This window comes from Sminthopsis crassicaudata, chromosome 2 (assembly GCF_048593235.1).
Source record: "Sminthopsis crassicaudata isolate SCR6 chromosome 2, ASM4859323v1, whole genome shotgun sequence".
Classification (NCBI taxonomy): Eukaryota; Metazoa; Chordata; class Mammalia; order Dasyuromorphia; family Dasyuridae; genus Sminthopsis; species Sminthopsis crassicaudata.
Genome location: NC_133618.1, coordinates 152,292,748 through 152,306,675, shown reverse-complemented (window position 1 = coordinate 152,306,675; position 13,928 = coordinate 152,292,748). Strand labels below are relative to the sequence as shown.

Genomic DNA, 13,928 nt, shown 5'->3' with positions numbered 1-13,928 from the left:
GGAGCAGTTTCACATCATAGTATAACAATACAATGGCTTCATAAATCAGAGATTTAAGCAGCAATTCAACCATTCATATTCCAAACTAAATAATCCTCCCCATTCCTTTTACTTTTTGTTTGATGATAAATTTCACTTCACTCTTTTAATAGGTATCATTCTCCCTTCCATCTCCTTCCCCTCCCAAAAAAACCCCTGTAACTTAAATCCTGATATTTTTCTTTGATCCATGAACTATGACAAGATAGTACTGGATTTAGCCCAGTAGAACTAGGTGATTGTAATGAGGTATGTATAACCCTCTAAATATTTGTTTCCTTGATAGTTATACATTAATCATCTAGCTTTGTAAGAATGTTACTAATATATGTGTGAGTCTTAGAATTATTTCAGATACATTATCCTATATTGCCCAGCTTCTTAAACTGTGGTTTGCAATCCCATATGGGGTCTTATAAGTGAATGTGTGGGAAATTTTGACTTATCAATAAATGTTTGATTTGTATGCTATGCTATATCCAGGATCACATAAAATTTCTTGGACAAAAAAGGGTTACAAGTGGAAAAGGTTTAAGAAGTCCTGCACTATAGGAAGTGGTTGAAGTTTAGAAAATATGATTCAGAGTTTTGGAATAGACATTTGGAGAGTTAAAATCCAGTAAGTGAAGGAGTGTTAGCAAAGTCCATGTCAGCATGTGAAACTAGTGTAAACACCAATACCTGACTGAAATATAAATTTTTCTTAAACTCAAATATTACATCAAACACCAATCTACCAACAATTAACCATGAAAGCCATTTTCCATTATTGCAATATAGGTTATTTTTAATTTTTTTGTTATTACAAATGAACCAGGTTTTTTTTTTTTTTTTTTTTTTTTTTTTTGTATAGATAGGTCCTTTCTTCCTTATAATTATATTTTTTAGGCTAATGTCCTTCCTGGCCTAAAAGGTATGATCAGTTTTTGAATATATATATACACACACAAGCACACACACACACACACACACACACACACATACATAATTATTAAGCCAATCTTGAAAACAAGTCACCATGATACACCATGATACTTGCTTTCAAGTAGTGAATCTTCCACTGTATTCAAACAATTTTTTTTTTTTAAGTGTTTAAACTTCATCTTTCCTTCTGAAGTTCCATTTCCTTTGGCTTCGCTTTTCATGTGTTAATATACATAATATGTACATATACATCCTTCTATTTCTTTCTTTTATGTCTTATCTTACCTGTTCTCCTACATATGACCTGATTCTTTTCAGTCCAGATCAACACCATCTTGGGTGTTGCCCAAGGCTCAATTGTGTACTTTCTTGCCTCACTATACTATTTCACTTGGTGATCTCATCAGATCGTGTTTCACTTATCATCTCTATGCTGATGATTCTCAAATCTACTTATCACCCAGAATCTCTCTCTTCACTGAATTTTAGTCTCACATCTCCAATTATCTGTTGGATATCTCAAATTTATGTCCCATAGATATCTTAAACTCAAATTTCCAAAATTTAACTTGTTCCCCTTTTTCCCTCAAAAAAAAGAAAGAAAGAAAAGAAAGGGAGGAAAAAAAAAAAAAAAAACCCTTTCCCTTCTTCCTAACTTTCCTATTAATATGAAAAATTCCACCATCCTTCCAGTCACCAAGACTCAAAATCTGGGTGTCATCTTCAGCTCACTCTTTCTAACCACCCCAACCCCAGCCCATATTTAGTTATTGCCAAGTGTAATCAATTCTACCTTCATAACATCTCTCATAATTTCTCTTTTTTTTTCTTCTTGACACTGATACACCTGGTCCAAGCCCTTATCACCTCATTGCTGTAGACTTCTGATTGAACTTTCTGACTCATCTCAACATTGTCAGTTGTCAGGTTGATCTTCCTGGTACAGATCTGACGGAGTCACAAATACACACCCATTCGATAAACTCCAGTGCTTCTACTATACTAAGAGCAAAGTTAAAGTCCTTTAACATTCAAAGCCCTCCATAATTTGGCTCTTTCCTACCTTCCCAGTTTTCTTATATTTTGTTCCCTCACCCCCATATTATTCAATCCAAAGGCATTAGACTCCTTTCTATTCTGTATACAAAACAACACTTATTCTCCTAACTGCATTTTTACTACTTTCCTTAATGCCTGAAATTCTTCCTTTCTTCATCTGTCTTCTCACGTCCTGGACTTCCTTCAAATCCTAATTAAAATCTGACTTTTTACAAGAAGCCTTTCCCAATCCCCTAAATCAGAGGTGGGGAACTTTATTTTTTTTTTCCTATCAAGGGCCATTTGAATATTTATAACATTATTTGAGATCCATACAAAATGATCAACTTATAGAACTCAAGGTTGTTGTACCTAGCTTTCAGCTCATCATCACCTGCAGTTGATGATTAGGGCTCTCCCTGCCCTAAATTTTAGTGCCTTCTTGAGGTTGATTATTCCCCAATTTATCCTATATGTACATAGTTGTTTGTGTGTTGTGTTTCTAGCTACACTGGGAGCTCCATGAAAACAGGGAATATTTTGTTTTATTTTGCTTTTCTTTGTATCCTCAGCACAGTAGTGCTTGGCACATTATAAGTGCTTGCTTTTAATAAATACTTTTTAACTTTCTATTTTTCCTTGTATCCACATTTTTATGTTGTTTTACAATGCCATAATATTCTATAATTCAGTCATTCTTCAGTTGTTACACATAAAAGTTATTTCTAATTTTTTACTGTTGCAAGTGAACCAGATATTAGGTTTTTTTGTATAGATAGGTCCTTTCATCCTTTTCATAATATTTTTAGGCTAAAGTCCTTGCAATGGAATTCCTAGGCCAAGGGGTGTGATCAGTTTTTGAATATATATTACATATACATATAGTTATTAAGCCAGTCTTGTGAACAAGTCCCCATGACATAAGGACATTGCTTTCAAGGCAGACTTTGGTTTTGGAATGTTTAACAGGGCATTCCTTTTTCTCCTAAACTACCATTAAGAAGCTGCAGGTAAAAGGCCCTGCCCCAGAGTCATGTAAGAAATTCCTTTTAAATTCTCAAGATTTAGAGAGTTAGAGCTCTAGAACTGAAGCATTTCCTTAGGGTTTCCATATCTTGTGGCTTTAGGGAAAAGGCATGTGCCAAATGTTGGAAGCATGATTTCTATGTACATCTAGCCCAAAGAGAATCTAAAGGTCAGATTTCATAATGTATATAAGACAATTTATAACCCTGAAGTACTAAATATCAGCTGTTATTAACAATAGCACCTCTTGCTCCATACATCCTATTCTTTAATTTTTAAAAATTGTTTCAATTAGCAACTATTTTTGATTAGTTTGTCCTTCCCACTACCCCCATTGAACATTTTTTTTTTAAACCCCAGAATACTAATTTCACAGCACATCTCTCTACAGCAAAACAAATTCATTAACTAAGTCTAAAAAAAGTGTGCCTCTATGTTTTAAGTTCATCACTAATCTATCAGGAGATAAGTGGTGTACTGCTTTAATCATTCTTTTATTTATTTATTATTGTGTTGGTCAGAGTTCTAAAGTCTTCCAAAGTTGTTTTTCTCTATAATATAGTTATTGTATAATTGTTCTCCTATTCTCATTTCACTTTCCATCCATTTGTAGAGGTCATTTTAGCTTGCTCTGAAATTATGCCTTTCATCATTTCTTATGGAACAATAATATTACCATGTATTCATATACTATAATTTGTTTAGCCATTCCCCCCAAAAAAACACCCCTTTAGTTTTGAATTTTTGGTTACAGTGAAAAGAGCTGCTGTAAATATTTTTGTACATTTAGGTCCTTTTCCTCTCATTTTTATGGGTATAAATTCAATGGTGATATAACTATGTCAAAATGTATGCACTTTGGTATACTTCTAAGCATAGTTCCAAATTCCTTTCCAAAATGACTGAACCTAATCAATCACTGCTTCATCAATAGCATATTAGTAAACTATGTTTTCTTACAGCCCCTTCAACGTTTATTCTTATTTTATCATCCACCTCTGACAGTCTTATAAGTATAATATAGAGTCTCAAAGTTGCTTAAATTTTCATTTCTCTTAATTACTAGTGCCTTTTTCAAATGATTGTTGATAGCTCAGATTTCTTCCTTTGAAAACTTTTTCCATATCCTTTAAATAATGGATAATGGCTCTTAGTCTTATCAGTTTGAATCAATTCTTCCTATGCCTTGGAAAAAGACTCTCATAATATGAGAGAAATTTGTTGCAAAGATTTTTTTCCCCCAATTACCTTTGATTTTTCTGATTTTTATTAGATTAGATTAGCTGGTACAGAAACTTTAATTTTGTATAATCAAAATTGACTATCTCATTTAATACTGTCTATTACTTGTTTAGTCACGAACTCTTTCTCTTCATAGATCTGAAAGGTAATTTCTTCTTTGCACTTCTGATGTTTGTGACATGATCTATTATTTCTAGTATCCATTAGAAATTTTTCTTGATGAGATCTAAATCTAATTTCTGCCAGACAATTTTCCCAGCAAATTCAGTCAAATAATGAGTCCTTCCTTTAATAATAATGGTCTTTAGATTTGTCAAACTTTATGTTACTTGTTTCTGTTATGCTGTGTGCCTAATCTATTCTACTAATCAATCTTTCCTTTTTAACCAAATTTTATGTTTAAATTGGGATTTGATGCGAATAGACCTTTTAAACTAAACCAACCTTCTAGAGTTTCTCTGAATAAGGACTAAATTATAGCTAGCTCTCCCATGATGACTTTGGAGTAAAGTATGGCACTCAAATCCAACTTAAGAGTCTTAGATGATAGACTGGGATATTGCATAGCTAAAGATTTGGAAACTGTAAGAGAGAACTTCAGTCTTATTCTCTAAGTCCTACTGTAGAAAACAAACACAAAAATCATCATGGTGCTCATCTGATTTTTTATTTAATAGAACTATGACAAATAATTATAAGTAATGAAATTGTTTTTCTTTCTGAAAATTTAGGTAAGAGAAGTTTTTCAGGCATCTCCTTTTCTTGTAGGAGATGACTGTGTTTCTATAATGAATGGAACTGATGAAGGTAAGAGCAGAAATTATATCAGTGTTTATTTGTTTAATGTTTAAAAATAATATTAAGTATGTGTTTGACTTTTTTACTTTGTAAAATGTTGAATGTATTAAAGAATTTTGTAGAGTCAAAGTTAATATATAATGTTTCAGCCCTCAAAATATTTTTCTAAGACTCAATAGTCAAAAAGCCCTTTGAAAGGGTAATATTTGTGAAACCTACTTTTGGCGTTACTATCTATTTCTGGATTATTCTTAAACTGGATACCTTCCCACTTTTGGATTTCTCCTATTTGGACTTTTCTTGAGAAAAGAAAAATCCACACTGCAGTGTAATCAGTGTAGGTTTTCTTCCCTTTTTAAATACTAAATAATAAGGTAGTTGCTTCTCAGAATAAATAGAGTTTTAGTTTTCAAATTTTCCTTTTTTCTCTATCTCTGAAAAAATTTTAAAAATAAAAGAAGGAAAAGCGATTAAATAGTCTTTTACTTATACAAGAGTACATTTCTCTGACTATCTCTTGAGTAAGAATAAGGATGCTGGAGTGAGGAAGGGAAATGTGTGGAATGTCAGAAGTGAAAGATCTGATATCTTCTGAATACTTTCTAAATATTTAAAAAGATCAATAATAGTCTTTTTTAAAGTTTTCTTCAAGCACATGTTATTAGAAGAAGAGAGAATGTCTGAAATAATGTCATAGTTTTGCTAATTTTTTGGCATTGGCATGTGTAATCACTATTATAGCAAAATGTATTTTTCAGCTTCATTGTAGTCTATTCCAATTTTGCTTCAAGATTTTACACACACACACACACACACATAGGTACAATGCATTTATATATGTACATATGTCTATATTTAGATAGACATATATATATTCATTTATATGTCTGCCTATTTAAAACACAGACATAAATACTACAAAGAGTTGTGAGTAAACCAAGTGAAAGGATTTTATTAAATTCATGGCTTTCAGTCTGAAAAGGAATTAGAGAGTTCAATTAACACAAATATTAGCACTTAATAAATATTTCTCTTCATTTATTCATTTAGTACTATATATTTAAAATGTCTGTGCCTTATAAATAATTTTTTTATCCAAACTTAAATCTTTGTAAAATTCTTTCTTATAGGAGTTTCAGCATGGATCACAGTGAATTTTTTAACAGGTATGCTTTAACTTATTAGGCGAGTAAAAGTGAAGAAATTGAAATATAAAACGCATGATGTGGTGAGGCTTTCCCTTATCATGGAGCTAAAAGACAATTTTACCTATGATGCTCAAAATATCCAAGAAGATATAATTTTATTTTCGTTCCATTAGGCATTTAAACTATTGTCTAAAAAATCATCTTATAATAGAGAATAATTGTGGAGTTTTATCTTGTCAGTGACAAAAGAATAGAGTTGCTTTTTAGTATCTAACAATTGTGTATGTAAGAGAATTATTGTAGTGGATAGATTGTTTTTTGTTTGTTTTTTTAAAGAATGATTTTCCTGGGAGGGATCTAGTTATTAATCACCTTCCCATTAAGTGGGTCAATTCCAATATCTTTCTTAATGCAAATTAGCATCAAGATTTTACAAATCTGGCCTCAGACACTTAACACTTCCTAGCTGTGTGATCCTGGGCAAGTCACTTGACCCCAATTGCCTTAGCCAAAAAAATAGATGACCAAGCCACTATAAAATACTTCAAAATATGTAAGATTTTAAAATCAAAACTCTCTGCAGTATTTTAGTCTTTACATTTAAAAGTGTGAGGTTTTTATTCTTTTGTTTATATTGTTTTGTGATACCTATTTAATAATTATCATGAGGCAGCATTGTTTTGATCCTATTTTTGTATACTTTAGGCAATTTAAACACTCCAGGAAAGAACAGTGTAGGCATGCTGGATTTAGGAGGTGGATCAACACAAATCACATTTCTTCCAAAAATTGAGGTAATCTGATCCTGCTGTCTATTTTCTGCAACTAAGCATTGACCCAAGATAAGCTTTATTGGCTTTCAGCATTGGTATATGTAGTCACTACTGTAGCAAACTATATTTTCCTATCTTAATTATCTTATTTGATATTGGGTTGAAATGGAATTTACCATAACACCCTGTGTCTCGCCAGATTTCTTAAAGGCTCCATGGAGTTGGGCACCAGTAATAGTATGGATTCAAGAAAAAATCCCTGGTTAGGATATGCCCCAGAAAAACATACATTTCACAAAATTATGTGAAGGCATCCATATAGTTCTGTTAATATTTTATTGAAACTAATGGCTTTGGTAGAAACCAGAGGTTGTAGTAAGAGAATTTGTTCTTTTTTTTTTTTTCCCCATTTGACAGGCAGTTTAATGAGGGAATAAATAAGGTAATAAAAATATCTTAGGCCAGAGTTAAAAGCACTTTGCAACCATTCCCATCTGCCTCCCTGCAATTTTTTTTGGTGACATGAAGAAGAGCCAGGTAATATTGTTTTACATAAGAATGCTTTAAGGCTTTTCAAAATAAATAGCCTATGAAAATTTTAACATATTTTTATTTAAAACATAGGTTGGTTTTCAAAATGTTATGGCTCTCCTCTCTTTAAATTGGAGGAATCTTTTGAATTTATGGAAATTATCATTGGGTTCTATGAATTTCTCATTATCTTGATTAGGTCTCATATTGGGAAGCAAACTGAATTATTATCCTTGAGAGAAAAAAGTATTTAGCTTTAAACATTTTATTTTGATGTTTGCTAACATGAAGTTTTTTGTGGTTTAATTTGGCGAGATGGTTTATATTAAGTACTATAAATATCTGTAATCCTTTTGATGCTAAGTTTTGTGAGAAGAGGAAGATTTCTTCTGAAAATGACAATATTGGTCTATCACAGTATCACAACAACTCTTTTGTTGCTCTTCAGGTCACCCTCCAAACATCCCCAGCTGGCTATATAACCTCATTCCAGATGTTCAATAGTACCTACAAGCTATATTCATACAGGTTTGTTATGAGAAATAAAGCTTTTAACAGTTTAGTCCACAGAGAAATGATGAGTGACTCAGTATGTCCTACCTTGATTCCCAAGCTCTAATTCAGTTAAATAACTGCTCTATAATTAATGTTAGAGCTCCTTATCTTTTAACCATCTAGAATACATTTTAATTTATGATAAAACTGAAACATCTTAGTAGTTTCCCTTTACTTCCCCTCCCTGGAGGAAATCTGAACTATATCTAAGGAAAATAGCAAGAGAAACTATAAATTACATGATAAATTTTGTAGATTTTGCCTTGATAGATTTTCATAATAAAGTTTGAACTCTATAGAAATTTCTAAAAGAAGATTTAAAGCAGCCTTTGTTGCTCCTTCCCAAATAGCTTGCTTTTGACCAAGGCCAGGTAGATGCACTGCACTGCAGAATATTTCCGTATATTCTCTGAGATACAGACCCTTCTTTCACCAAAGATTTTATTTTCAACAGCTACTTGGGACTTGGTTTGATGTCAGCAAGGCTTGCAATCTTAGGAGGAGTAGAGGGAAAACCTGGTAAGTAGGAAGAAATTATCATCATATCTATTTCAGAAACTTCTACATTTCATGTCTGTCAGACATAAGCAATCCTTGAAAAATCTCTGTAACTCCTTCACCAAGGAGGAATTTCATCTGCTGGCCTTCATTCTCTCCTGTTAGTACTCTTCCAGTGGGGATATGAATACCATTGCCCCTGTGCACAACCATCACTATCCTGTGTCCTGGACCTTTCATAGGAAAACAAATGCATTGTGGCTCTTGATATCTCACTCGAAGCTTGTCAGAAGTAGATTTTTTGGTATAGAGTCACAAATGGATCCCAGAAATACAACTTCTTATTGACTTCAGAAATCCAGCTGCATATTGTTTATGGCAAAATGGACTTTGGAAACTTGAGTGTCATGAGACTCTAATTTCTGATATTTAAAATATTGCATTACCCTGTATATAGTTTTCCAGTAGTGAATACTACAAATTAATGGCTATGTAAGTTTTACAAATTGCTATACTACAGATAGGAATTTTTTTATTTACCTGTGCATGCTTTGATTTCTAGCAATGTAGGAATTCTCCTTTTGAGATGTTTTGTTCTATATAAACTCATAAAATAAACCACAATTAAACTTTTCAAATAAACCAAAGTTAAACTTTTCCTTTTAGGGGAAGATTTTTGACATTGTATAACATGGGATGTGCTAGATGGAAATCCTTCTGAAATCCTGAGTTAATTCTATGGAATTTAGCTATAATATTGAGTACTATAATAAAAACTTGCTCAATTTTAGAGTTTCAATCAGCAATTGAAGTTTTCAAAATACTCCATTTTAGTTTGCTATCTTAATAGAATGCTTTACTCCCATAAATCCCTTTTTTAATTCTGATTCAAAGGATGAAGCTCAGTTTCAATTCTGATATTTCTAGCTTCTTTTTCCTTAGTTGTTGAAAATCAATCATATTTCTATTGTTATAGAACACTGAAAGCTTAGATAATGGTTCTCCTGTACAGGTATCACTTTATGAAATAGACTTAGATTTATATTAACCAAAATAAATGCCAGTTTTGAGCATTGATATGTCATCACCTCCTCTTTGTCACATACCAGTCTTAAAAGCTTAGAAAATTTTTCTGCTAATCATAATTTTGATATTCTCTCTGTATATCCTATTTATATCCCTTTCTAAAGTTATCTTGAAGCAATCTCCAGGTATAAAAGTGCTCATAATCACAAAAGTGCCACCAATTATCAGGTACCATACGAGGCACAAACTATGTGTACCTATTTTTCATTGGTGAACAATCTCTTGTCTCACCATATAGGATTTAACAGTAGGTTTATTAGAGCCCCGGCTCTCATTAGTTATGGAATCATGTTGTTATTGTAGTTCCTAGCTCTCCTGTCCTTGAAAATGACAGATGCTCCATTTCATCTTCCTTCAGTGATATTAATTCCCAATCTCTGTATTGTCCTTCACAAGCATAAGTAAGGAAGCTGAGATGAAAAGCTATTCATTGTTAAGGATTTGGATTCTTGGTAGAAACTTAAGTTTTTATTAAAAGCTAGAGTAATTTTTTTTTTTTATAAATACTAATTGTGGAGGGTTTTTCAGGATTTTTTGTTTTTGTTTTTCAATCTGAATATTTTCTCCCATTTCTAGTTAATAGTTCATCACTTCTTTCTATTTTGAATTAATCTGAACACTTTTCTGTTGTTTTGCTCAAATTTTGTAGAGAAAAGTCAAATTTTTCCTTTGAACAAACTAGAATTCCCCACTCAGTCTTTGCAAATAAAAGCTTAGTTTTTTTATCTTAGGTATGATTTCCTCTTTATTTGCCAAATCAGAAGAGTCTTGAAATTCCAGACCAACAATACAATGGGATATCTGTGGGCTTGGGAGCCATATGTCCATGCTGATTCTATGTCTTCTCATTGTAACAAGAAATTATGATTTTGGTTTCAGACAGCGAGTTGGTTTAGCCCCTGCTTTCCTTCCAGTTTTAACGGAGAATGGAGCATGCTGAAATAACATACAAAATTTCAGGGCACAAAGCAGGTATGGCTATTGCTTTTACTTATTCTTTTCACTTTGAGTATTAATGACAGGTAACAACAGCCTTCTAAGAAGTTTAGTACCTTAATATTTTCTTATTTTCTTCAACTATCTTATTTTATTTTTTGTTTTTTTTTTTTTTGTTTTTTTTTTTGTTTTTTTTTTTCCTTATAAAATGTTCTATATTTTTCATAAGTTTTGATTTTAAATCTTTTTTTTTTATTATATATATATATTTTATAATATTATCCCTTGTATTCATTTTTCCAAATTACCCCCCCTCCCTCTATTCCCTCCCCCCGACGACAGGCAATACCATACATTTTACATGTGTTACAATATAGTCTAGGTACAATACATGTGTGCGAATATCATTTTCTTGTTGCACAATAAACATTAGAATCCGAAAGGTACATGCAACCTGGGCAGACAGATATTAGTGCTAACAATTTTCATTCCCTCTCCAGTGTTTTCTTCTCTGGGTGCAGCTACCCCTGTCCATCATTGATCAACGGAAGTGAGTTGGATCTTCTTTATGTTGAAGATTTCCACTTCCATCAGAATACATCCCCATACAGTATTGTTGTTGAAGTGTACAGTGATCTTCTGGTTCTGCTCATTTCACTCAGCATCAGTTGATTTAAGTCTCTCCAGGCCTCTCTGTATTCCTCCTGCTGGTCATTTCTTACCGAGCAATAATATTCCATAACCTTCATATACCACAATTTACCCAACCATTCTCCAACCGATGGACATCCATTCATCTTCCAGTTTCTAGCTACAACAAAAAGAGCTGCCACAAACATTTTGGCACATATATGTCTCTTTCCGCTCTTTAGTATTTCTTTGGGATATAATCCCAGTAGTAGCGCTGCTGGGTCAAAGGGTATGCACAGTTTGATAACTTTTTGGGCATAATTCCAGATTGCTCTCCAGAATGGCTGGATTCTTTCACAACTCCACCAGCAATGTATTAGTGTCCCAATTTCCCCACATCCCCTCCAACATTTGTCATTATTTGTTCCTGTCATCTTAGCCAATCTGACAGGTGTGTAGTGGTATCTCAGAGTGGTCTTAATTTGCATTTCTCTGATCAGTAGTGATTTGGAATACTCTTTCATGTGAGTGGATATAGTTTCAATTTCTTCCTCTGAGAATTGTCTGTTCATATCCTTTGACCATTTATCAATTGGAGAATGGTTCGGTTTCTTATAAATTATGGTCAGTTCTCTATATATTTTGGAAATGAGACCTTTGTCAGAACCTTTGTTTTTAAAAATATTTTCCCAATTTGTTACTTCCCTTCTAATCTTGTTTGCATTAGTATTATTTGTACAGAAACTTTTTAGTTTGATGTAATCAAAATCTTCTATTTTGTGATCAATAATGATCTCTAGTTCTCCTCTGGTCATAAATTCCTTCCTCCTCCACAAGTCTGAGAGGTAGATTATCCTCTGTTCCTCTAATCTATTTATTATCTCCCTCTTTATGCCTAAATCATGGACCCATTTTGATCTTATCTTGGTATATGGTGTTAAGTGTGGATCCACATCTAATTTCTGCCATACTAATTTCCAGTTTTCCCAACAGTTTTTTCCGAATAATGAATTTTTATCCCTAATGTTGGAATCTTTGGGTTTGTCAAAGATTAGATTGCTATAGATGTACCCTTTTTTGTCCTTTGTATCTAATCTGTTCCACTGATCTACCGGTCTATTTCGTAGCCAATACCAAATGGTTTTGGTGACTGCTGCTATATAATATAGCTTTAGATCAGGTACACTTAGACCACCTTCCTCTGAGTTTTTTTTCATTAGTTCCCTTGCAATTCTCGACCTTTTATTCTTCCATATTAATTTTGTTTTCAACTATCTTTAAAAAAAAAAAAAAGGAAGTGTCACCAAGTCTATATTATTAAACAAGAAAGAACAGTCTCCTCAAGGTCTTTTGATTGTTCTCTCAGGATTTTGTGACAAATTAGCACAAAAACAGGGATCATTTTCCTATGCTTATTCCCCTACTTATTGGTTCACTGTTTTATCAATTCAGAATCTTCCATGGAGCCTAGAATTCCTTTTCAAGCCCTGGATTTTACCTGATGGTCATGAAGGCTTGGTCTTAAAAGTTATCATAGCCATTGAGAATATTTATTGAATGTCTAAGTACACATAGGCCGTAATAAGAATTGTACCATAAACATCAAGTTAAATAGTCACACTGTCCTCACTGCCTAAGAATGCACCTAACATGCAGGGTCCTGGACAGAACACAAAGAGAAGGAAGTTGGATGGGCAATAGAAGCTGAGCTGTGAAATTTAATTAGATGAACAAGTTGTATGTAATAATCACAGTTTCCCATGCCTCTCTCCTTCTGGCCTTTGTGTATGGAAATGTTCATGTTGGTATTTTTCTTATTCATAATAAAGCAATTTTTATAGCACACCAAAAAAAGAGAGAAAAACTTAATTAGATGTCAAGTTTTAAGCCAAAAATAAGTTGGAAACCATTGCACTATGCAACAATACTAAGTCTAAGCATACGATTTGGTATTCCATAAGTGTCTCTATATCCCTGCCAGCCTCTGTGTGCCTTTTTTTCCAGAAAGGGTATCTTTTCCTAATAAGCTTTTACAATCCCAGGGACCTGGCACAATAACTGTTCTTCCACTCACTCAATCACCCACCCACCCCTGAGATTTGGAGCTGAAACAAATGTCTCTGTGCTATTGGCAAAGAAACATAATCTTTCTGCCAAGTTTGTGAATAGGAATGGGGGTGGAATCTTGGCGTTTTCACTTTAGCAACTGTTGCCACAGAAATAATTGCCCCTTCGATTCTCTCTGTGCTGCCTAGTAAGAAGAAAAATGAAACTGTTGCAGATAACCCTGTCAGTGGGTTCCTTCAAATTATGGTGAAGCTGCTATTCAGTTTAAAATCACTTCTAAGTCAATAACTTAGAAATTGGAACATGTTAGAAACTTCCCAATCCAAACAAAACCACTTAAGTTATGAAATACCTGTACCTAAAGTATTAAAGTCTTAAGTCAAGGGATAAAGAATCTAACCATTTATACACATTCCACACGTATACACTTACACAAAGTTTCTCTCAAGCACCTGTGATTTGCAAAGCAATGGAGAAAATTATTACAATAATTAAGAAGAGATAATTAAGACATGATCTTTGCCCTCATAGAGTTTATAGTTTAGAGAAAAGATACAATATGTACACAAATGTACAATACTGTACAAACGTAAATAAAGCACAGAATAAGCTATAAATACTATAAGGCAGATAAAAA

At 33.0% G+C, this 13,928-nt stretch overlaps 1 protein-coding gene across 1 annotated transcript in view; it reads left to right on the top strand.

The window, feature by feature from the left end:
* Nucleotides 1-13,928, top strand: part of ENTPD6 (ectonucleoside triphosphate diphosphohydrolase 6) — a 52,252-nt gene that overhangs the window by 22,223 nt on the left and 16,101 nt on the right. The window contains 6 exon segments of the mRNA XM_074287708.1: nucleotides 5,001-5,076; nucleotides 6,198-6,233; nucleotides 6,921-7,009; nucleotides 7,968-8,047; nucleotides 8,529-8,593; nucleotides 10,538-10,630. Coding sequence (XP_074143809.1) covers nucleotides 5,001-5,076; nucleotides 6,198-6,233; nucleotides 6,921-7,009; nucleotides 7,968-8,047; nucleotides 8,529-8,593; nucleotides 10,538-10,630 — 439 coding nt within the window.